A 24,543-nucleotide genomic window follows, 5' to 3' on the forward strand; every position below is an offset into this window, starting at 1 on the left:
TTACTTCATCACTTAAAATTATAAGTCTTAAGATTTAGGATCTCTTTATCCATCATTAAGAAGGGATACATTTTTAACTAAGATGTTAAAGCCACCACCTGAGGCTTTTTTTCCTTCTTTCCTTCCTTTTCTCTTTCCCTCTGTCTCTTCAATTTCCTCACCCTTCTTTTTCTTTCTTTCAGTAACATCAGTGGAACCAAGCCTGCTTCATTTTCAGCATCCAAAGGCTACCTTCTCTCTGCAGCTGTAAACATGTGACCCTATGAGCTTCAGCCTCTAAAATTAATTCTAACCTTTAGCAGAGCTAATTTTTTGGGAAATACAGATCAGTCTTTGGTTGATACAGCATTCTTAACCTAGCAGAAAGTGGTTCCAATTGGTGTTATAGTGCTAGTCACTGATTCTATGCTCTCTTACCCACCTGTCAATTGCAGGATTCTGTGACAGAGATTAGGACACCTGTGTCTGAATCCCTGATGCACCACTATTCTTGCCTGTGGCCCTGAATTTACTTTATTTCTCTGAACCCCATATGCCTCATCTCTCAAGTGTTGTTAGAATACTTTTGTCACAGAAGTGTTATATAATACCTTGCTTTCATTTGGCAAATACAAGGCAACTGTTCCATGTTTTTTTTTTTTTCTTTTCTCTCAAATTCCTGCCTTCATATATGCCTCATTGCACAAATTCCTATAGGCATATTTTTTGCTTTACTTTACATATGTCTCTTTAGCAACTGAAGTTCTTTGATCTGCTGGTGGATCATTTTGATGATGGGTTCTTCCTGCATTATTTCCTTTTAGCTGATTTTAGAGTCCCAGTTATTTTGCTTCCCCTCTAACTAGACAACAATTTGCATCTTAGTGAATTGACTTAATATTTGCCATATTATTGTGTCTGGTGCTGTATTTTATGATCATTTTAGCTGTTTGGCTGTCTGACCTTCCTCCATTGCCTCTCTACAAATGTTACATATACTTTCACCTTCATTTCTACTTTGGGTTTTGGTCATTGTATGATATGATAAATGCACCTCAAAGTTATTGACTTCCTAACATGAATAAAGAAATTTGTGAACTTAAAGAAAAATGTCAACTTATAGAGTAGGAAAATCCAGTATGAGTTATAAATAAAATATGAATTTGAGGAGACATGCTGTAATTTCAGTACTTATAATTGAAAACAAAGAGTCAATTCAAGTATTTTTCAAAATTCATTACTCATTTAAGTGAATGATGGAAGCTGTAAGATTTTAGAATTTTACTCAGGTGTCAGATCTGAATGTTGTCCAGTAAAAGCCAAAATTGAAAAAATCACAAAGTCAATGGAAGGGACGTCAAGGGCAAAAGGTAATCCAAATATATGAGCAACTCATGATTTATCTTTTCTTTCCATTCCAGTTTAAAAACTAATGGATTACTTGCTAAACTAAGGTACTTCTTTGTTTATAAAACATTACTAATTATTAATAAATTATTGGGATGATTGTTCAAATTTGGTCATTTTTAGCATTTAAACCAAAAGTTTTATCAACACTTTCATAACTAACACATTTCATATTTAACTTCTTTATATGGTGAGTTAAAAAAACTAGAATATTAATGAATAGCTTATAAATTTTCTCATTTATTTCAGTAATAGAATAATCTCTCTGTCTATATATAGCATTAGGTCTATAGAAGCATCTTTATTTCTATGCCTGTATACAATGAAACTAGAAAATTATTATAAATGCTTAGTATTAACACACTAGAGAAACACATTTATTCTTCAATAATACTATAGGGTCACTTGTAATTTTTCCATTTTCCTTAACTGTCTTGATTTTTAGATCCTGAAAATATTTTAGATGACATAAATACATATGTGACGGTCTCTCACATTACATTAAGTGACACAGTAATGGTCTGAATTAGCTGCTGCACTTTTCTACACATCAGAAAACCAAGAAATAGTCTATCTCTGGTATTCACAACTAATGGACTCAAATGCCTACAGGTTTATAGCTGAGAAACAAGGATGCAAAAATAGTCAATCAAATTAAATCTTAGTAATTAAAATATTCACATTGTTAAGGAAGCAATCAATGAAAAACAGCGCTAGGGGACAAACCAATGTCAGTCACTTAGACATGAAACCCATTAAGTCTTTGGCCCAAAACACAAGCCCCACAAGGCATCATTCTTCATCTTACTCTTTTCATGGTGAAGACGTGTCATTCACACAGACCTAACACAGCATATTTAATAAAAGACAATTTACAATCCTTCAAGTCAATAGATGATAGAACCAAAAATATTCTTACAGTCTTTTCATATTGAAATGTTTTCCTCTCATTAATGCAGCTTAATATCGGAAGGCTTTGAGTGAAACACTCAGAAGGAGAAATCATCAATTTATAAAATATTGAGCTAAAACAAGTAGATTTTCCTTAATTGTCCAAAATGATAACTTCATCGAAACAACCCATGAACAACCAATTTAAGGGAAAATGTTAGATTGTAAACCCCTTGAAAAATTGGCAGGAGAGTGCTGTAAAAAGTATACTGTACCAATTAATAGAGGAAAAAGTGGAATTTAATTGGGTCAAACAACCCCCCTCCTTTCTCATTCCCCTGTGCAAGTAACTCACAACTTTCAATCTCCAGGGTGCAGTTTTGCTCATCCAGAGGGTATCTTCGAAGATCCATCATACACGCAGCTGTGGTTGTGATCCTGCAAGGGTGAGAGGGAAAAAAAAATCATAAAAGTGGTAAACTTTCATTTCCAGCACTTCCAATCCAAGTCCTGTCTACCAGATGGTAGAAACTAGCCATTGGAATTTTGTGAGATCACAAGGGACCACTATGAGCAGTTTCTTGCCAACAAATTGGATAACTTAGATGGGTGAATGGAAATAGATAAATTCCTAGAAATATACAACCTACCAAGATTATTTGAAGAAAAAAAAAAAAGACTGAATGCACTAATAAAAAGAGATTAAATGAATAATCAAAACCTTTTAAAAAAGATAAGCCCAGATGGCTTTGTAGGTGAAGTCTATGAAATATTTAAAGAAGAATCAATGCTAATTCTTCCTAAACTTTTCCAAAAATTAGAAGAGGGAATACTCCAAAAATCTCTTTATGAGTCCAGCATCATCCTAGTTCAAAAGCAGACAATGTTACTAAAACAATAAAACAAAACTATATGTCAATATTTCTGATGAACATATATGCAAAAACCACAAAACATTAATAAAAACTTGAATTTAAAAGCACATTAAAAGGATTATTTACTCCAACCAAGTGGGATTAATTCCTAGAATGTAAGGATATATATATAATGATCAACCAACAGAATCTAAGCTAAAAGAAATCAGTCAATATAAAAGAAGTTAAGGACAAAATCAATGACTGTGATACATAATAATAAAAAAATAAAAACCACACGGCTATCTCAATAGATGCAGAGACTTGTCATATTTATCTCTGAAACTTGGCCTGCTTATACTCATCAGGTAGCATATAACCAGGGCATATAACTGTCCTGGAATCAAAGCTTACATCATACCTGTCAGTGCCATCTGAGTTTATGTGTTTATGCTAAACTTGAGGACCCTGACTCTAGATAGCCTACCTGTACTTCCATTATCCCTCCATTTTCTCTTATTTGGAATGTTTTTTCTGGACAGTGGAGTCTGAGAGTAACTGAAATCTCTATGGCTAGTCCATTCTTACATCCGTTTGTTAATCACTTTGTAATTGATAAAATGTTTTAAAAAGTTAAATGGTCTAACCCTGTAAAATGTAACCATAATTTAAAGCACTCAAAAGATCCAAATTTAATTTTTCCTTTCTACTTTAATCCTTAGCAGTTAGAACATTTGAATCATTCTATGCAAACAGAAGCACTCACTGCTATCTCTTCTTCGAGGAAAATACCTCTTCCATAGTAGCCAAACATGACAACTTTCTTTATCCTTTGCTTAATTGCTTTAATGATGCACCTTGGATTTAGTTCTATATCAGTAAATAATAAGCTGTCTTTAAACTATAATGCATCCATTTGTATGAAAATATCATAATTTATTTTCTTAATCATCCTTTGGTGGGCATTTACTTATGTTGTTTCTTATCTTTTACATCTTCAGAGGAAGATGCTCTCAATATACCATAACAATTATTTACTTTGTGTATATATATATATATATATTATATACTGCACTATAATATACTATATATGTGTATATATATACCTAAGTATATACTGATTACATATAATACATAACATATATATATGCCAATATATATTACATATATGAATATAAATACATATACACACATTACATGTACATAATGTATGTATTATAGTTATGCAGCATTTACTGAAAGGGACACATTCTCAGAGCTGCATCATTGTGCAAACATCATAGAGTGTCCTTGCACAAATCTAGATAGAGTAGGCCAATCACTTGCCATTGACTTTGATGTAATCAAGTGCTACAATGAGGTAGCCTTGTGTCACTAGGACACAGCATACTGTTTTTTTTTGTTGTTTGTTTTTAATTTTTTATTATTCATTTATTTACATGTGCATACATTATTTGGGTCATTTCTCCCCCTTGCTCCTCTCCCCTACCCTCTTTCTCCCTTCCCCCTCTCTTCCGGGCACAACCTGTTCTGCCCTTATCTCTAATTTTTTGAAGAGAAGACATAAGCATAATAAGGAAGACAAAGCATTTTTACTAGTTGAGTTAAGGATAGCTATACAGAGAGATTCCTAGCATTGCTTTCATGTACAAATGTGTTACAACCCAAGTTGATTAATCTCTAACTGATCTTTACACTGGTTCCTGATCCCCTTCTCATGTTGACCTCTGTTGCTTTAAGGTTTCTGTATTAGTTCCTCTGGAGTGGGGACATCAAACACCTTTCATGTTTTGGGTTTTCTATCTATTCCCATATCTCCCATATGTGCTCTCCCCTTGTCATATAGTAAACTTTTTAAGTTTATAGTAAACTTTTTAGTGTGTGTGAGTAGAAGGAGTATATTCTGAGATAATGATAAATAGTATAGTAAATATATAAATTAGTTTATTATTGTTTAGTTTATTGTTGTTATCAAATACTATGTAGTCTACATAATTATATGTGCTATGCTTTTATAACTGACAACACAGTAAGCTTATTTACACTAATAACACCATAAACATGCGAGTGATACATTGTGATCATTGGCTATGATGTTAGGACAGTTATAATGTCATTAGGTAATAGGAAGTTTTTAGATCCTATTATGGGAAAGCATGGTGGCATCCGTCACTGGCCAAAACTTTATGTGGCACATTGCAAATACATAATATATTTATACCTGAAGGTTCTCTAAATATACATCAGAGCTTACTTTGAGTTTTGAGGCTGTCAAGGTGAGTTATTGATTTGGTCATTTAGTCTAACCTAATAAGGTTACAGAATTGTTTCTTCTTAAAGACATTATTAGAAAATAACCCTCTTCCCTTTCATTTTCTCTTTGGCTTCCCTTATGAAGATAAAAATTCACATTTGGACACTGTTTTTGAAGTCTTCCTAGGCAGAACATTGGTCAATTTAATTGGATTTGTTTGAACATTAGGAAAGAGACCAAAAAGTTTTACATTTTACATAATTGTTATCATTGTGGGAAACTACAAATCATCTTATCAATGATGCATGTGTAACTATACATCATTGACCATGACTCAATGTTTTTCCACTCTCATTGCCGAGGCCAGTTTGCTTCTCCTGCTCCCAAATCAAAGAGAATCGAGTAATCATTTCAACTCACAAGGAAAGCACCCAATGCCTCCAGGAACTTGAGCTGTGGGAGCTGCTTGGCTTTCTCTAGAAAACACTGGCCACAAGTGAAAGATTTCATCATGGAATCTATTTGTCTCAAATTTCCAGTTTTTAAGAGGATTTCATTGGGTCATTGTGGATTAGGTGAGAAGTCTCCCCAAATTGTTGATAAGGGTTGACAGAAAGCTATGAAAATTCAAATATAGTCTCCAAAGATCCACTAGACTTTAGGAAGGGAGAGATCATTGCGACTCAGACAGGGACTACGTAGGCAGGTACTTACTAATACATGCTTTAGCCTGTAAAAAATCTTTGCACAGACAGTAGAACTCTGATGATATCAGAGTTTGACATTTCTAGATTTTGTAATGCTATGGCGAAGTGAGGTGAGTGTATGAGCTCTTTGTAAGAAAATAGTTGCTCAGCAAGAATTTCCCAGATCATCAATAAAGAGTTCTGTGGACAGAGTTTTCTCTGGCTCTTCCGTCTTCTGGGTGAGAAGCAATAATGAACATCACTAAGAATAATTGCTGCTTGTGTTTCCGTTTGTTGTCTTTGCTTAATAGGATGCCCAGCCATGGTTAGTTATGTCTATAATTAAATAACACATCCATCTGGAAATGCACTTATTCTGGCTGAAGCAGGTTTATATGATAAAACTTCTATGGAATTAATGGTGTTGAAGATCACAAAACTGGATAGGTTGAGGGCTTCAAGACTGAATTGTTTTTTGAATTCTTTTTCTAACTTTTCACACTCAAAGTATTCATTCCATGTGTGAGAAAATACTATTATAGGCAGGTAGTAAATTAAAGTACAATAGGATAGAATTGGCTACAAGCAAAAGAATTAACTAACTGTGTTTCTAAATGTAGAATTCCTACGGGTAGATTTGTGACAGCCTACAATCCGTCTGTTCTTTCAAAGACATTTAGAACAGCTTACATTATAATCCAATTTATTAATATTTTGAAGGTTAGGTCAGAACACTATGATGGGCTGATAGTAGAATAGTGGTCCCCTGATACTTTGGAATGAATAGAAATGATGTTGTAGTAGACCTCATTTATTAAGGTTTATACTATGTGGTCATTGACCTTAAGAGTCACTGGAATTGCAAATCATGTATATTTAATGGCTGAGGGCAGCTTGACACAACATAATCCAGGAAGTTCTGGCTCATATGTGGCTTAAAATCTCTTTTTCTCTTTACATATATATGCATATGCATACATACACACATGGGGAAGGCACGTTTACAAATAAGAATGTCAACGTAAATACATTTACAAATTATATAACATGGTTGAAATTTTCCTATAACTTTTACTTATATAAGGAAGAGCTCTCAAATTTAAACCTGATGTCTATATAAATTAATTGAATGACTAAGTGAATATGTATAAAAGGAACATGAGGAAGAAGATGGAAAAATTGTGAAAATGCTGAGCTCTACTTGTTCCCCTAAAACTGGTGAGATTGTTAGTGAGGAGTATAATATCAATATCATTATCACATTGTGAAGTGTGTTTGAAGAATGTCCTATGGCTTGTTTAGACTCTCAGTTGCATCCTTAATCCATGTTAGGTATATCACCCAAAGAAACTGATGATGAGTTAGTCTGTTCCATGACTGATGGGCACATAGACTTTTGTTTTCAGCTAATACTGTTTACTTTAATAGGTTAAAAATAATGTTATCTTCATAGTTCATACCAAATTTTATTAGGTGGTATACCTTGATACTTGAAGGTAAAATCCTTTGGGTAGGAGGCATGAATGATAGGAAACAAAAGGATATAAAGTATTGTGTGAGATTTAAAAAGAATTTTAGGTGTGGGGAAGTAACTGTGGAGTAGCAAAAAAATTCTTTTAAGAATAGCCACATTTGATATTCAACTTTAATATTTTTCTTTTTTTAAAAATTTTTTTCTTCTTTTTCTTTGGTAGTAATGACATTTGAACCTAGGGCCTTGTGCTTGCCAAGCACTTGAGCCAGACCCCAGCCCTTTTTCCTTTTTTGTTATTTTTGGTATAGGGTCTCACGTTTATGCCTTGGCAGCCTGAACTGAGATCCTCTATTTATGCTTCCTCTGAAGCTTGGATGATAGACATATGCTACTCTGCTCAGCTTTTATTGATGGAGATGGGGCCTTGTTAATATTTTGCTTGGACTGGCATGATCTCGGCCTCCTGAGTAGCAAGCAACTATAAGATTTTCATCTTGCTATGATAATACATTTTCCTGTACTCACTTAAACCAAGCCTGACAAACACCATTTGTGAGACACACACGCACACACAGAGACACACACAATAAAGCTCTGTGCAAATGTTTTATTTTTACACTTGGAAAAATAAAAATAGACTGAGTTCCACATCTTGATAGCATTCATGAAACAGTATTCTATCAATATTTTTAAAAGGCCAGTTGGTTTTCATTAAACCAATTCAGTAAATGCAGACTTAGTGCCAGAGATGTACAAATTACAGAAGCCCTTTGGGAAGCTCCAGTAATCTTGGGGAAAGTGTTGAATGCGCACCAATTAACAGCCCGTGGGTTTAAGCTACTCTTAATCTAAGAGGTCAGCGTGTCTTGGTTTGTGTTATGTTGGAATCATTTATTCATTTACAGTTCTAGAAGTCAGAAGCTTAAACTCAAAGTGTTGACTATGTTTTTTCTGGAGGTTATAAGGGAGAATCTATTTGCCTTTTCAATGCTACAATCTTTTCCCTTTCCTTGGCTCATGGACACTTTCCTCCATCTTGAAAGCCCATCACTCCAACCTCTGCTTCTGTTATCACAATTAACTCTGACTCTCTAGCTTTCCTTTAATTTTATAAGGACACTTGTGATTCCTTTGGACCTACCCAGATAATCTGGGATAATCATCTTTTCTTGAAATTATTGACTTAATCACATCTGCAAAGTCTCTTTTGCTGAATGAGGTAATATTTGCCAGGTCAGAAAATGGATGGGACATGGATAGCTTGTGTGGGTGGTATCATTCTGACTACCACAATCAAATTGTCTAATTTATTACTTACTATAACCCATTATGTTGATGTCATTTTCATCCCAATATCAAAAATAAGGAAACAGATATCTGATGAGGCACAGAAATGTTTCCAAGTTTATATGATCTATAAATGGTAATGCTTAGATTCAAATTCAGATATGCTGGACTGAAGAACAAATTATTTCCAGATGAGTCTAAGCAGAGAATATATGTTCTAGCAATTTTTTTCCCACAAGCAGTAAAATAAAGTTTGAAAAATTTAGGGTTGACCTTACCATATATTTTGGTATTCATTTAGTTATCAGGAATTCAGGGAATCCTTACCTAATCAATAATCAGAATAAAAATGATAGAGGATCTACCCGGATTCAGGCAATAATCTAAGCATTGGATATAATAGCTAAAAATGTTCAATTGCACATTCATGAGGTAATAAATTTTTGATTTGTTTGTTTTTAACAGTATAGCTAATACCATATGGTGGTATCTTACGGCATGGAAACAGTAGAAATAAGATCAATTCACATGTTATGAATAAGATTGGCAAAGCTCTTTATTGGGACCTCAACTTGAGCTGGCTGACTCCTGCTGAAGGGAGCTAACCACTGACCAGAGGTTGCCAGGCTTGCTTGCTTTTAACTGATTTTCTGGGATGGCTTAAAATTTACTTATTGTCATTGGTCATGGGCATGGTTTCAAACGATGTTTTCCTTTTTGTACACAAGCATATTGGCCTTATACTTGGTAGGCAAACAGGGAGTCAACTTCTGACATCACCATTTGCATAAATGTGGCCTTATTATTATAAGGACTTTCAGTGCTTGAATTGCCAAGAAACACAAGGGTGAGACAGAAGAAACACATATCCATTCCAGGAGGCAATAGGTCAAGTTAATCCTGTAGTATAGTCTTGAACAAAACATTTCTCAAATGATCAACATCTATATGCAGAGCTGAGAGTCTGACTCAAAGGTTAGCCTTTGAGTAAAGGGGATAAAAACAATATGAAAACAAAGGTGCCAAGGCTTTTATCCCATTTTGGTCATCCAGCAGATATTAACAGGGTCTAATAAAGAGTCAGTGTTTTTAGCAAAAGTGGCCTTCCAATTTCTGCAAAGTAACCTAGGTAACTGTTGCAAACAACATGCTGGGGAATTCCAAGATGGTGGCAAGAGGTAGGAAGCAGAAAGCGACCCTCCTATAGTGAAATCTTGGAGAGACGCTGGAGACACACTTTACAGGCATAATCACCGAGAAAAGGCATAACTTTGACCCTTCCACATCTCCAGCCGGTGCAGAGAATCTCCACTTCACGTTAAATGGAGAAACGAGGAGGGTCCCCGGGGCTGCCAGTGGCCGGCGCCCATACGGCTTGGGAAGACGCGGACCAGGTGAGCTTCATGGTACCGCGGTACCCCCACAGACAAGCCTGGGCCAGAGCAGCATAGCCCCCTGGACAGACTGACCTCCACCCGGGAAAAAAAAAAGAGAAACTGAGTAATAAGCAATAAGAACAGTTAAGACGCGCTGGAGAGAGGGTGGGGCACCCTGAGCACTGAAGATTGGGGGAAGGGAATCCTTCCCGGGACTGTAAATAAACAAGCCAGACGGGCAGGAGAGCCTCTGGCGGGAGCGGGGCGCACGCCCAGCAACCAGGAGTGGGGAAGTTTGTGAGAGGAGGGAAGACCCACTTCCCACGTGAACTGTAAACAAACATGGTGGCCGGCAGGAGCAGCAGCACCACCCAGTAAGCAGGAGCAGGAAAGCTTGTGAAAGTGGCAGTGGGAGGAAAACTTCAGAGGAGAGGGGGGAAGACCCACCTCCCACATGAACTGTAGATAAATACACAGGCCTGACAACGCGGGGGCAGTGTCACCTTTCCCAGTGCTTGGAAAGGGGAAAGCCTGTAGCAGAGGCTCCCGCACAGGAGAACTCTGAACAAACAAAGCCTGTGGGACCAGGTGAGTGCTAAGCTCACCCCAGAGATCTGCATAAATAACACCGCCAGCTACAGGCTGAGAGCAGCAGGCAGGCAAGCCACAGTTGCAGATAACACTCTCAGAACTGTCTCCAGATGCTTTTTTTTCTTTTTCTCCCTACCTTTGATGAGAGAACAACCAAATTACACCTGCAAGCCGAAAAACTTACTGAAACTGTATTGCATTTGAACTGGGGACACTTGGTGGGGCTTTTTTGTGTGTGTGCATCCCCTTTGATGAGACAACTACAGAACAACATCTGAGGCACCAACTCCAGGACTGGAGATTGAGACGGACACACAAATTATTAAGACTGAAACTGCATTGCATATAAACTTGGAAGTTTTTTGGTTTTTTTTTTTTTTAATTTTCTATTTTCCATTTTATTTTAATTCATTTTTATATATAGATATTACTTTCATTTACCTATTTTTATTTTTTTATCTTTGATTTTCAATCCTCTCTCTCTCTCTCTAATGTCTGTTCAGCTTACTGTAGATTAGTACACTAACACTCCCTGTTTATACCTTTGAAACTCTCTTGTCTGATACCTTGTTCTGCTTTCTCCCTCTTGTCTGTATATTTGTTTTCCCCTTTTCTTTAACTTCTTGCTTTCCATCTCAGCTCACTCTTCCATTCTAAATATTACCATTATTATTACAAGCTAGAAAATACTTAATTACACACAGTACAGGGACAGTGACAACACCAAGGACAATGACGGGAAGACAGAAAAAACAGGGAAACCAGTTTCCCCACAGCAAAAAATTAGTACAGGAACCAGAGGGGAATGAAGAGAACAGAAACTCAGATCCAGACTCCAACAAAATGAAGATAAACTATGCCAAAGGACCCAATGAAGCCCACAAGAATAATTTAAAAGAAGACATACTACAAGTACTCAGTGAGAATTTTATAGAGATGATACTGGATAGGGTCAACCAAAATGTACAGGAGACACTCAAGAAATTCTAAGACAATAAAAATAGAGAATTTGAAAAAGCAAAAGAAGAAATAAAGGAAACCATAGAAGCACTGTATAAACACCAAAGTGAAAGAGAGAACACAATGAATAAATGGATAAATGAACTCAGGACAAAAATAGACAACAATAAAGAAGAAAACTGCCAGGATATGGAAAACCTTAGAAAAAAGAACGAAACAAAACGGAAGGCCAATCCAGCAGAATAGAACAAACAGAAGACAGAATCTCAGAACTTGAAGATGAAATGGTAATTAAAGGAAAAACTGAAGAACTATTAATTAAACAACTCAAGACCTGTGAAAAGAAAATGCAAGAACTCACTGACTCCATCAAAAGACCAAACTTGAGAATCATGGGCATCGAAGAAGGAGAAGAGGTGCAAGCGAAGGGAATGCGTAATATATTCAACAAAATAATAACGGAAAATTTCCCAAATCTAGAGAAAGATATTCCCATACAAATGCAAGAGGCCTCCAGGACACCAAACAGACCAGATCAAAATAGAACTACTCCACGACATATCATCATTAAAATAACAAGTTCAGAAACTAAGGAAAGAATATTGAAGGCTGCAAGAGAGAAAAAACAAGTAACATACAAAGGTAAACCCATCAAAATCACAGCAGACTTCTCAACAGAAACATTAAAAGCAAGAAGAGCGTGGGGTGAGATCTTCCGGGCACTGAATGAAAATAACTTCAACCCCAGGATACTCTACCCAGCAAAGCTATCATTCAAAATAGATGGAGCAATAAAAGTCTTTGATGATAAGCAGAAACTAAAACAATATGTGACCACAAAGCCACCATTACAAAAGATTCTGCAAGGGATCCTGCACACAGAAAGTGACACCCAACTTAACCATGAAAAGGCAGGCAGCACCAAACCACAGGATAAGAAAAAGCAAGACAGTAGAGAGTAACATCAAGTTAGGTACACACAATCAAACCTTCAAACAACTAAGATAACTAAATGGCAGGAATCACCACATACCTATCAGTACTAACGCTTAATGTTAATGGACTTAATTCACCCATCAAAAGACACCATTTGACAAAATGGATTAAAAAAGAAGATCCAACAATTTGTTGCTTACAGGAGACTCATCTTACCGACAGAAATAAGCATATGCTTAGGATGAAAGGCTGGAAGAAGATTTACCAAGCCAATGGCCCCCGAAAACAAGCAGGAGTAGCAATACTTATCTCTGACAAAGTAGACTTCAAATCTACATTGATCAAACGAGATAAAGAAGGAGGTTAGCCTGGCTCAAAAGACCAAAAATCGTATGTTCTCCCTCATATGTGGACATTAGATCAAGGGCAAACACAACAAGGGGATTGGACTATGAGCACATGATAAAAGTGAGAGCACACAAGGGAGGGGTGAGGATAGGTAAGACACCTAAAAAACTAGCTAGCATTTGTTGCCCTTAATGCAGAGAAACTAAAGCAGATACCTTAAAGCAACTGAGGCCAATAGGAAAAGGGGACCGGGAACTAGAGAAAAGGTTAGATCAAAAAGAATTAACCTAGAAGGTAACACCCACGCACAGGAAATCAATGTGAGTCAATGCCCTGTATAGCTATCCTTATCTCAACCAGCAAAAACCCTTGTTCCTTCCTATTATTGCTTATACTCTCTCTACAACAAAATTAGAGATAAGGGCAAAATAGTTTCTGCTGGGTATTGAGGGGGGGAGCGGGAGGGGGTGGAGTGGGTGGTAAGGGAGGGGGTGGGGGCAGGGGGGAGAAATAAACCAAGCCTTGTATGCACATATGAATAATAAAAGAAAAATGAAAAAAAAAAAAAAAAAGAAGGACATTCCATACTAATAAAAGGGGAAATAGACCAAAAGGAAATAATAATCATCAACCTGTATGCACCCAATGTCAACGCACCCAATTTCATCAAACATACCCTGAAAGACCTAAAAGCATATATAAACGCCAACACAGTGGTTGTGGGAGACTTTAACACCCCATTATCATCAATAGATAGGTCATCCAAACAAAAACTCAATAAAGAAATCCAAGATCTAAAATATACAATAGATCAAGTGGACCTAGTAGATGTCTACAGAACATTTCATCCAACCTCTACACAATACACATTCTTCTCAGCAGCCCATGGAACCTTCTCCAAAATAGATCATATCCTAGGGCACAAAGCAAGCCTCAGCGAATATAAGAAAATAGAAATAATACCGTGCATACTATCTGACTACAATGCAGTAAAAGTAGAACTCAAGAACAAAAGTAAAGACAAAAAACATGCAAACAGCTGGAAACTAAATAACTCATTACTTAATGAAGAATGGATCATCGATGAAATAAAAGAGGAAATTAAAAAGTTCCTGGAAGTCAATGAAAATGAAAACACAACCTACTGGAACCTATGGGACACAGCTAAGGCAGTCTTGAGAGGAAAGTTTATAGCCATGAGTGCATATATTAAAAAGATTGAAAGATCCCAAATCAATGACCTAATGATACATCTCAAACTCCTAGAAAAACAAGAATAAGCAAATCCCAAAACAAATAGAAGGAGAGAAATAATAAAAGTAAGAGCTGAAATCAATGAAATAGAAACCAAAAAAACCATACAAAGAATTAATGAAACAAAAAGTTGGTTCTTTGAAAAAATAAACAAGATCGATAGACCCCTGGCAAACCTGACTAAAATGAGGAGAGAAAAAACCCAAATTAGTAGAATTAGGAATGCAAAAGGGGAGATAACAACAAACACCATGGAAGTCCAGGAAATCATCAGAGACTACTTTGAGAACCTATATTCAAATAAATTTGAAAATCTAAAAGAAATGGACAGATTTCTAGATACATATGATCATCCAAAACTGAACCAAGAGGAAATTAATCACCTGAATAGACCTATAACACAAAATGAAATTGAAGCAGCAATCAAGAGTCTCCCCAAAAAGAAAAGTCCAGGACCTGATGGATTCTCTGCTGAATTCTATCAAACCTTTAAAGAAGAACTGATACCAACCCTCCTTAAACTGTTCCACGAAATAGAAAGGGAAGGAAAACTGCCAAACACATTTTATGAAGCCAGTATTACACTTATCCCAAAACCAGGCAAAGACACCTCCAAAAAGGAGAAGTATAGGCCAATCTCCTTAATGAACATTGATGCAAAAATCCTCAATAAAATAATGGCAAACCGAATTCAGCAACACATCAAAAAGATCATTCACCACGACCAAGTAGGCTTTATCCCAGGGATGCAGGGGTGGTTCAACATACGAAAATCAATTAACGTAATAAACCACATTAACAGAAGCAAAGACAAAAACCACTTGATCATCTCAATAGATGCAGAAAACGACTTTGATAAGATCCAACCCCATTTCATGATAAAAGCTCTAAGAAAACTAGGAATAGAAGGAAAGTTCCTCAACATTATAAAAGCTATATATGACAAACCTACAGCCAGCATTATACTTAACGGAGAAAAATTAAAACCATTCCCTCTAAAATCAGGAACCAGACAAGGATGCCCACTATCTCCACTCCTATTCAACATAGTACTGGAATTCCTAGCCAGAGCAATTAGGCAAGAAGAAGGAATAAAAGGAATACAAATAGGTAAATAAACTGTCAAAATATCCCTATTTGCAGATGACATGATCCTATACCTTAAAGACCCAAAAAACTCTACTCAGAAGCTTCTAGACATCATCAATAGCTATAGCAAGATAGCAGGATATAAAATCAACATAGAAAAATCATTAGCATTTCTATACACTAACAATGAGCAAACGGAAAAAGAATGTATGAAAACAATTCCATTTACAATAGCCTCAAACAAAATCAAATACCTAGGTGTAAACCTAACAAAAGATGTGAAAGACCTCTACAAGGAAAACTATACACTTCTGAAGAAAGAGATTGAGGAAGACTATAGAAAGTGGAGAGATCTCCCATGCTCATGGATTGGTAGAATCAACATAGTGAAAATGTTGATACTCCCCAAAGTAATCTACATGTTTAATGCAATTCCCATCAAAATTCCAATGACATTCATTAAAGAGATTGAAAAATCTACTGTTAAATTTATATGGAAACACAAGAGGCCACGAATAGCCAAGGCAATACTCAGTCAAAAGAACAATGCAGGAGGTATCACAATACCTGACTTCAAACTATATTACAAAGCAATAACAATAAAAACAGCATGGTACTGGCACAAAAACAGACATGAAGACCAGTGGAACAGAATAGAGGATCCAGATATGAAGCCACACAACTACAAGCAACTTATCTTTGACAAAGGAGCTAAAAATATACGATGGAGAAATAGCAGCCTCTTCAACAAAAACTGCTGGGAAAACTGGTTAGCAGTCTGCAAAAAACTGAAACTAGATCCATGTATATCACCCTATACCAAGATTAACTCAAAATGGATCAAGGAACTTAATATCAGACCCCAAACTCTTAAGTTGATACAAGAAAGAGTAGGAAATACTCTGGAGTTAGTAGGTATAGGTAAGAACTTTCTCAATGAAACCCCAGCAGCACAGCAACTAAGAGATAGCATAGATAAATGGGACCTCATAAAACTAAAAAGCTTCTGTTCATCAAAAGAAATGGACTCTAAACTGAAGAGAACACCCACAGAGTGGGAGAAAATATTTGCCAACTATACATCAGACAAAGGACTGATAACCAGAATATGCAGGGAACTTAAAAAACTAAATTCTCCCAAAACTAATGAACCAATAAAGAAATGGGCACGTGAACTGAACAGAACTTTCTCAAAAGAAGAAATTCAAATGGCCAGAAAACACATGAAAAAATGCTCACCATCTCTAGCAATAAAGGAAATGCAAATTAAAACCACGCTAAGATTCCACCTCACCCCTGTTAGAATAGCCATCATCAGCAACACCACCAACAACAGGTGTTGGTGAGGATGCGGGGAAAAAGGAACCCTCTTACACTGTTAGTGGGAATGTAGACTAGTACAACCACTCTGGAAAAAAATTTGGAGGCTACTTAAAAAGCTGGACATCGATCTACCATTTGATCCAGCAATACCACTCTTGGGGATATACCCAAAAGACTGTTACTCCAGAGGCACCTGCACATCCATGTTTATTGCGGCACTATTCACAATAGCCAAGTTATGGAAACAGCCAAGATGCCCCAGCACTGACGAATGGATTAAGAAAATGTGGTATCTATACACAATGGAATTTTATGCAGCCATGAAGAAGAACCAAATGTTATCATTCGCTGGTAAATGGATGGAATTGGAGAACATCATTCTGAGTGAGGTTAGCCTGGCTCAAAAAACAAAAAATCGTATGTTCTCCCTCATATGTGGACATTAGATCAAGGGCAAACACAACAAGGGGATTGGACTATGAGCACATGATAAAAGCGAGAGCACCCAAGGGAAGGGTGAGGATAGGTAAGACACCTAAAAAACTAGCTAGCGTTTGTTGCCCTTAACGCAGAGAAACTAAAGCAGATACTTTAAAGCAACTGAGGCCAATAGGAAAAGGGGAACAGGTACTAGAGAAAAGGTTAGATCAAAAAGAATTTACCTAGAAGGTAACACCCACGCACAGGAAATCAATGTGAGTCAATGCCCTGTATAGCTATCCTTATCTCAACCAGCAAAAAACTCTTGTTCCTTCCTATTATTGCTCATACTCTCTCTACAACAAAATTAGAAATAAGGGCAAAATAGTTTCTGTTGGGTTTGAGAGGGGTGGAGAGGGAGGGGGCGGAGTGGGTGGTAAGGGAGGGGGTGGGGGCAGGGGGGAGAAATGAACCAAGCCTTGTATGCACATATGAATAATAAAAGAAAAATGAAAAAAAAAAACAACAACATGCTGGAGGTGTTATCTACAGTGAAGGTAGTGGGAACTAATAATGTATTGTTCAGCTGTGTGACTTCTCAAATTGGTGATTTTTAAGTCAACTAAGAGCCAGTGAAGATAGAGGGCTTATTTAGGTATTTTTTCAGTAACAATTACTTCCTATTTTCATTTGTCATTTATGCAGTTGAACCCTCCTAGTTTCATCTTAGTTTAGTCATAATGGCCCCTAATCTGTAACATTCTGGTCCTGTGGCTATCTGGTATTTTATGAAAAAGCTATAGAATATATGTTTTTAATGGGTAACAGGATAATGACTCAGAGTTGACTTGCCTTTTTTTCGCCTTGTGGTGGTCCCTAACTGTTTCATAATTCTTTTTGTTTTATGACAGATGGGATATACATATTTCTCATTTGGGACTATTATCTTCTTAATCATTTTTCTAAAAGCACAAATATCTTATGTCAGAGAAATGTTTACATTATTGAGAAAGCATAAAAATCATTCAGGACTGAAATACAAGAATGTTTAATCCTTTATTTACTCTGTTGGTGGCAACTTGTACCAAAGGTGCCTTAGCCTAAGTTTGTGACGTTCTATGAACAGATATATTACAAATGTGAGAGGCAGTGTGGAAAAGAGAAAGAGAAAAGGTTTATTACGTGTGCATACAGGTCAATGATTAGTGTATAATGAGTGCACAATTAATTGTGGCTATTATTTTCAAACTATGTGCATATAAATAAATAAATACATGTAAGATTACTATCATAAATATTGTATTTGTATTGGTCATACTACAGCATCTAAAATACAGAAAATTACAGATAAGAGAATAAAACAATGCTTAATCTCATTATATGTTTTATTATTAATTTCCTTTGTTATAAATACATTTTTTTTTCTCCTTTGGTCCTGGGAATTGAACCCAGGACCTTGTGTATAAGAAGGCACCCTACTTCTGATGTATACCCTCAACCTGCTAACAAAATTGCAATTACACTCCATATACAATTTATTTGTTTTTTGTATCCTCCAGTAACTAATTTTAATGAATATTCAACATTCTGTCTTATAAATACCCCATGATTTACATAATCATTCATCTATTGGATGACATAATTAGGTACTCTTTGGTAATACTTTAACAAATTTACAAAGACAGATATGGTAGTACACACCTATAATCCCAGGACTTAGAATACTGATGCAACAGAATTATGAGTTGAAGACCAGCCTAGGCTACATCACCTTGTCACAAAAGCAAACCAGCAAACTATTCTGAATAAGTAGCATTCTTGCTGTGGTTTCTATTTTTCATTTTAACATTTTTATTCTTAAATATTTTTAATTCTTAATCTGTTAATTACATAATAACAGATTATAGTTTGATATGAGGATATGACTTGTGATGAGTACATGTAGAGTAATTAAATTAAGCTAATTAACATATCCATTACAACAAATACTTATTTTTTTGTGAGAGCACTTGGTATTTATTCTCTTATTAGATTATCATTTACTATAATCACCAATAGAAAAAAATTAAATTTCATATGGATTCATAAACTCCTCACTTAGTCAAGGCAATAATGAACAAAAAGAACCAGGCTGGTTTCATCATACTGCCTGATTTCAAACTTTACTATGAAGCGATATAATAAAACAGTGTTCTTCTGCCATAAAAATAGACTTCTGGACCAAGGGAACAGAATAGAGAGCTCAGAGATTAATCCCAACATGTACAGTCAATAGATTTTCAACAGAAGTCCAAACACAAACACTTGGAAAAGGACAACCCCTTCACTAAATGGTGCTGGGAAAACGGGATATCTATAAGAAGAATGAAATTGGACCTTTATCTCACACCAACTTTGATTTTTTTATTCCAGTTTTCTGCTTTCTTTTTTTGCTCTGTTTTGTAGACTTGGTGCTGAATGCTAATGACCCCCAGTGTAATCCCAGTCAGTCATTTTCAGATAATTAGCTAGATGCCAAATGTTGTGTAAATGGGAATGTTGTTATTCACTTCTGCTAGGCCAGGGTGATTCATGAGCCACTTTGTAAATATGAAAAGCCGTTCATAAGTCAGCAGAGGTGGGGGATGGACACAAAAAGTAATAATGCAGCCATAGTAATTAACAGACCCAAGTCAGAGTACAGTCAGCCCTGGCCATGTTTTATCATGGGAATCTTGCTGAGTTCAAGACAATTATTTTTTCTCAAATCATATCATTCTATTCATATATCTGTGGACTATAAGAGCATGTGTTAAGTTTCTGCCGTGTTTATCATTGCTTGGTAACCAGCTTGCTGAATTTTTAGGGAGTAGGAAAAAAAAAAGAAAAAGCTAAGGTTACCTCCTCCAAATCAGAGAATCTTCATTCTTATTATTTTGATTATGAGGAATTTCTGTAGTGAGATAAAAACAGTAGCAAGCTATTGAACAATAGGATGGTTCTAGATATCGATGTAAAGGTAAAAATAAAAATAAAATCCAAAGAAAATGTTTACTTCATGTGCAATGCCATAACTTGGTAATCAGTAAGGCTAACCCCAAAGTATCCCTTGGACTGTTTATAAAATGACTCAGAATTAAGAGGCAAAGCAAATAAATGGGTCTCTTTCAAAGTTAATGATTTTTTGGCTTATTTGTAAAATTATTGGTTTTGTATGATTATCCTTCCCAGAACAAAGAGATGACTACTAAAAGGTAATGAAAGTCATCTTGAAGTAGCATTCTAGGAGTGAACTAGATTCGGGAGTCATAGAACATTAAGATAACTGTGATATCAGAGGACAATGGCTTTACATTGAGAAAAAACCCAAACCAAACCAAACCAAAAACATACAAGGAACAGAGAAACCATAAACTGTAAAGTTCCCTGATCTCGGTGGGAATGAGAGAAAGCTTTGGGACTTTATTCTTTTTCTTTAAGTAGGCAATAAGCGTTAAAAAATTCTGAAATTAGAAAATGTTCCTTCTGACATAACTTTTAGCATTTTGGTAAACTCTTCATTTCTCAGTAGACTTTCCCTATGTTTATAAGCATATTTAGGGTTCTCTTTCCTTTAAAGCTTAGTGTCATGAGCATTTTCTTCCTTGGCATAAGTATTGCCAAGGAAGACATTTGAGTGGTTTTCAAATTTATCAGTTTAAAATAAAGTTAAGCAACATTTTTATGAATGTTATTTTTCCACATTTTGGATTGTTTCTATAGGATAGAAACTCATAAGTAGGATTATTATTATCTAGATATGACAATTTTATAGATTGCTACACTATAGTGAAAATAATTTCTTTAAGGATAGTGTTAAATTATAATACGAAGGTGTCAATTCTGTTCATCAGGTACATATTGAACTGTTTTGTTCCTAATAGATTAGACATAATCCTATTAATTCATTTTAATTTTTTTATTACTAACACAGTGAAGTATATTTTTAAAAATATTTGTTGGGCTGGTGGATTGCCTCAATGGTAAAGTGCCTGCCTTGCAAGCATGAGGCCCTGAGTTCAAACCCCAGTACCGCAAAAAACAAAAGCAAAAACAAAAACAAAATGAAGTATTTCTTAATAGGCTGCATTTGGAACCATTTTTCCTCAGAAGTCAAGATAATTAGTGGTGCATAGTTTTTGATTAGAAGAAGAACAATCATAGTATTTTACTAAGTGTCAGGCAAGAATGAAGGATATTTATTATTTATTAACTTTGCTGTTTTTTTCAGTTAATTAGATGAATAAGTATATGTTGAATTTATATCTCTATCGACATGTATTTTCATGTTTTACTGTCAAAGCTTTTGAGTAGGGAAAGCATAAAAAAAATCTTTAAAATAAAGCTTACGATGCTTTTTAGTGATCACAATGAAGAGCATCAAAATTAAAGTAATTAAGAGGTCATTATACATTCAAAAACACAAAAAATAGGAAAGAAATTTTTATAGATTTCCAAGTTAACAATTAAGCATTCTAGACTCTGCAGTCATAATAAAACATGATTTCTGGCCCTGTTCTTTGTAAATATAAGTTCCATCAATGGCCGTATTTTATGAGTTACAAGATAAAATTAGCTTTCTACTAGTTTTGTAAGTCCAATGTTAAATGGGTAAATTCCAGAGGAGTCATTATATCATTAAATCCCTTTTTAAATTTGGGGGTTCACACACAGGGTGTCATTGTTAGCCACACCTCTAGGAAGAAAAAGACATAGGGTGGGAATTATAGTAATTTCTGCAAGTTCTTCTACCTTTCCTCACTCATCCTTTTGGTTATCTCTCCATTTTTCCTTTCCCTCCTTTCTCCTCCCTTCTCTTTTTCTTTGATCATCTTTCTGTCATTGTTTCTTTAAAGAAACAAATAGGGCCACATATTAATGTATTTTTAATCTCTTTATTACTCTTCGATTTCATGTCCTCAAACAAACAGGAAAATACTCAAAATAACCCCCACTTACACCTGCATTTTGAATGTTATTTTCAACTGGGCATAACCACCTTCTTATTTCTTAATCCAGAATTACTATAAAAATGTAAAGGAAAACAAATTTTTTCTCTTCCTCACATTAACTTATACCTAGTTGACATTTAATAGTGAACAATGATTCTAAATTTCTGAAATGAATCCCTTCAGTCAAAAAATCTGCCAGCCTATGTGAATCTCCATGTTTGAACGTTCCTCACATTTCTCATCACAATTTGCAATTTCACTTCATTTGTTACATGACTTGTATCTGCTGTGACTGCTGCTTGGACAGATGGAAGTACCACAAGGGGAATGACATCCCAGTGACTCATTTACAGGCTCCAGCTCAGTTTATGGCTCAGAATTGATGTATAAATTGATGGAATTAATGTGGAATTTAAGGAAACATTGATATCATTACTTCTCTAAAGAAGGCAGAAAAAGACCATTGTGCTGTCTTTATTTAAAAATTATATAAATGTTGCTCAGAAAGCACATTTACAGCAAAGATCCGTATTTGCACCAACAAGTTTCTTATTAAAAATCATCTTGAGTGCATTGGCTAAATAAACAACCACACATCATTGGCTAAATAAACAGCCACACATCATTGGCAGCTGGATGATATCCAGGACCATGAAGCTGCTAAGAACATGCTTAAATTAATTCTGGTGTCATGGGAGCTCTCATAGGTTATGATTTTAGATGTAATAAGGCTTTAGAGAGAAGTGGCTAAAACACTGGTAAAAGTGTTAACAAGTCTAAATGTTGTGTATTTTAAAATATGTGAATGTGATATATTAGATCAATATTTATAAATCTTGCATTAATTAATTATCAATAATTTTGTGTAATTTTTTTGCTTGTTTTTTGTGGGACTGAGGTTTGAGCTCAGGGCTTTGGGCTTGCAAAGCAAGTGTTCTATTGCTTGAGCCACAGCTAAACTAAACATAGATCTGCCATATGATCCAGCAATCCCACTCCTGGGGATAAACCTGAAGGAATGCGACTCAGGTTACTCCAGAGGCACCTGCTCACCCATGTTTATTGCAGCGCTATTCACAATAGCCAAGTTATGGAAACAACCAAGATGCCCCACTACTGATGAATGGATCAAGAAAATGTGGTATTTATACACAATGGAATTTTACTCAGCCACAAAGAAGAATGAAATTTTGTCATTCACAAGTAAATGGATGGAAGTGGAGAACATCATCTTAAGCGAAGTTAGGAAGGCTCAGAAGGCCAAAAATCACATGTTTCTCCCTCATATGTGGAATACGGACCTAATACAAATGTAGTAATATTACTGGATGTGGGTCAAACACTAAGAGGGGAACATGCATGGGAGAAATAGGGAAAGGGAAGGAAACTTAAAACTCGAATATGGTTTATGTACTCACCTTAGAGGAGTGAATATAGTAATCTTAAACTGGCAGAGGCCACTATGGGAAGGGGACCAGGAAGTAGCGAAGAGGTCTGGTAGAGATGAACCAATGTGAGCTGCAACACATATGTGCATGGAAGCAATGCTAGGAATCTCTCTGTATAGCTATCTTTATCTCAAACTAGCAAAAATGCTATGTCTTTCTTATTATCTTATATTTTGTCTTCAACAAAATCAGAGAACAAGAGGGCAGAACAGGTTCTGCCTGGAAGGGTGGGGGCAGGTGATCCAAACTGTGTATACACATGTGAGTAAATGTAAAAACAATAAAATAAAAAAATAAAGACATTATTGGAACAATTGAAAGAAATAAAAGACAGAACATTAGATTCAAAGAAGGGAAAATAATCTTGTGGTAAATAGAGCATTTGAAAAGATACAGAACTTATGTAAATAGAAGATATTTCTGTTAGAAGTATAAATAACATCCCTCTCTAAAGATTCACTTCCTAGAATTTAGATTCAAACTTCCTACAAGTAAGTTGCACTGCTTAAGAAAGAAATTTAAATGCTACATTTAATAATGTGACTGGAAATATGAGAACAGAAGGAGCAGTGCTAGACTCTATGCACATATTATTTCCTCAAATCTTCACAGCGTCCTTATCTGTTGGCTGGTATTGTTGGGTTTGAAATCTTATCATCAGAGGAGGGAGACAGACATTGACCATAAGCTTTGGGTTTCTAGGTCTATTCTTGGTCTCTTGCAAAAGTACAGATCTGAATTTATAAGCACTTTACCTGTCTTTGTATAAGTGATTCAGAAAGCCCCTTATTTCTCATTTCATAAGGATAATCATGAAAGATTTTGAAATGAAGCAAAAAGATTTCTAGATATCTTGTCCAGTGGTCAGGATTAATTCGCCTTTCATTGTCTTTGAGCTGTTTTTAGTTCTGTACATTATAGAACATGATAGCAAACTATTTTTGCATGTAATATTGCATTTGCAGTTACTTATTGTCCTGGGGATATTGGTCACCT

The 24,543-nt window shown here is 35.6% G+C and overlaps 1 protein-coding gene across 1 annotated transcript in view; it reads right to left on the minus strand.

Annotated features, from left to right (window-relative positions):
• Positions 1-24,543, minus strand: part of Gabrb1 (gamma-aminobutyric acid type A receptor subunit beta1) — a 366,236-nt gene that overhangs the window by 102,075 nt on the left and 239,618 nt on the right. The window contains exon 5 of the mRNA XM_074042317.1: positions 2,633-2,715. Coding sequence (XP_073898418.1) covers positions 2,633-2,715 — 83 coding nt within the window. The remainder of the gene's footprint in view (positions 1-2,632; positions 2,716-24,543) is intronic.

Source organism: Castor canadensis, chromosome 9 (assembly GCF_047511655.1).
Source record: "Castor canadensis chromosome 9, mCasCan1.hap1v2, whole genome shotgun sequence".
Classification (NCBI taxonomy): Eukaryota; Metazoa; Chordata; class Mammalia; order Rodentia; family Castoridae; genus Castor; species Castor canadensis.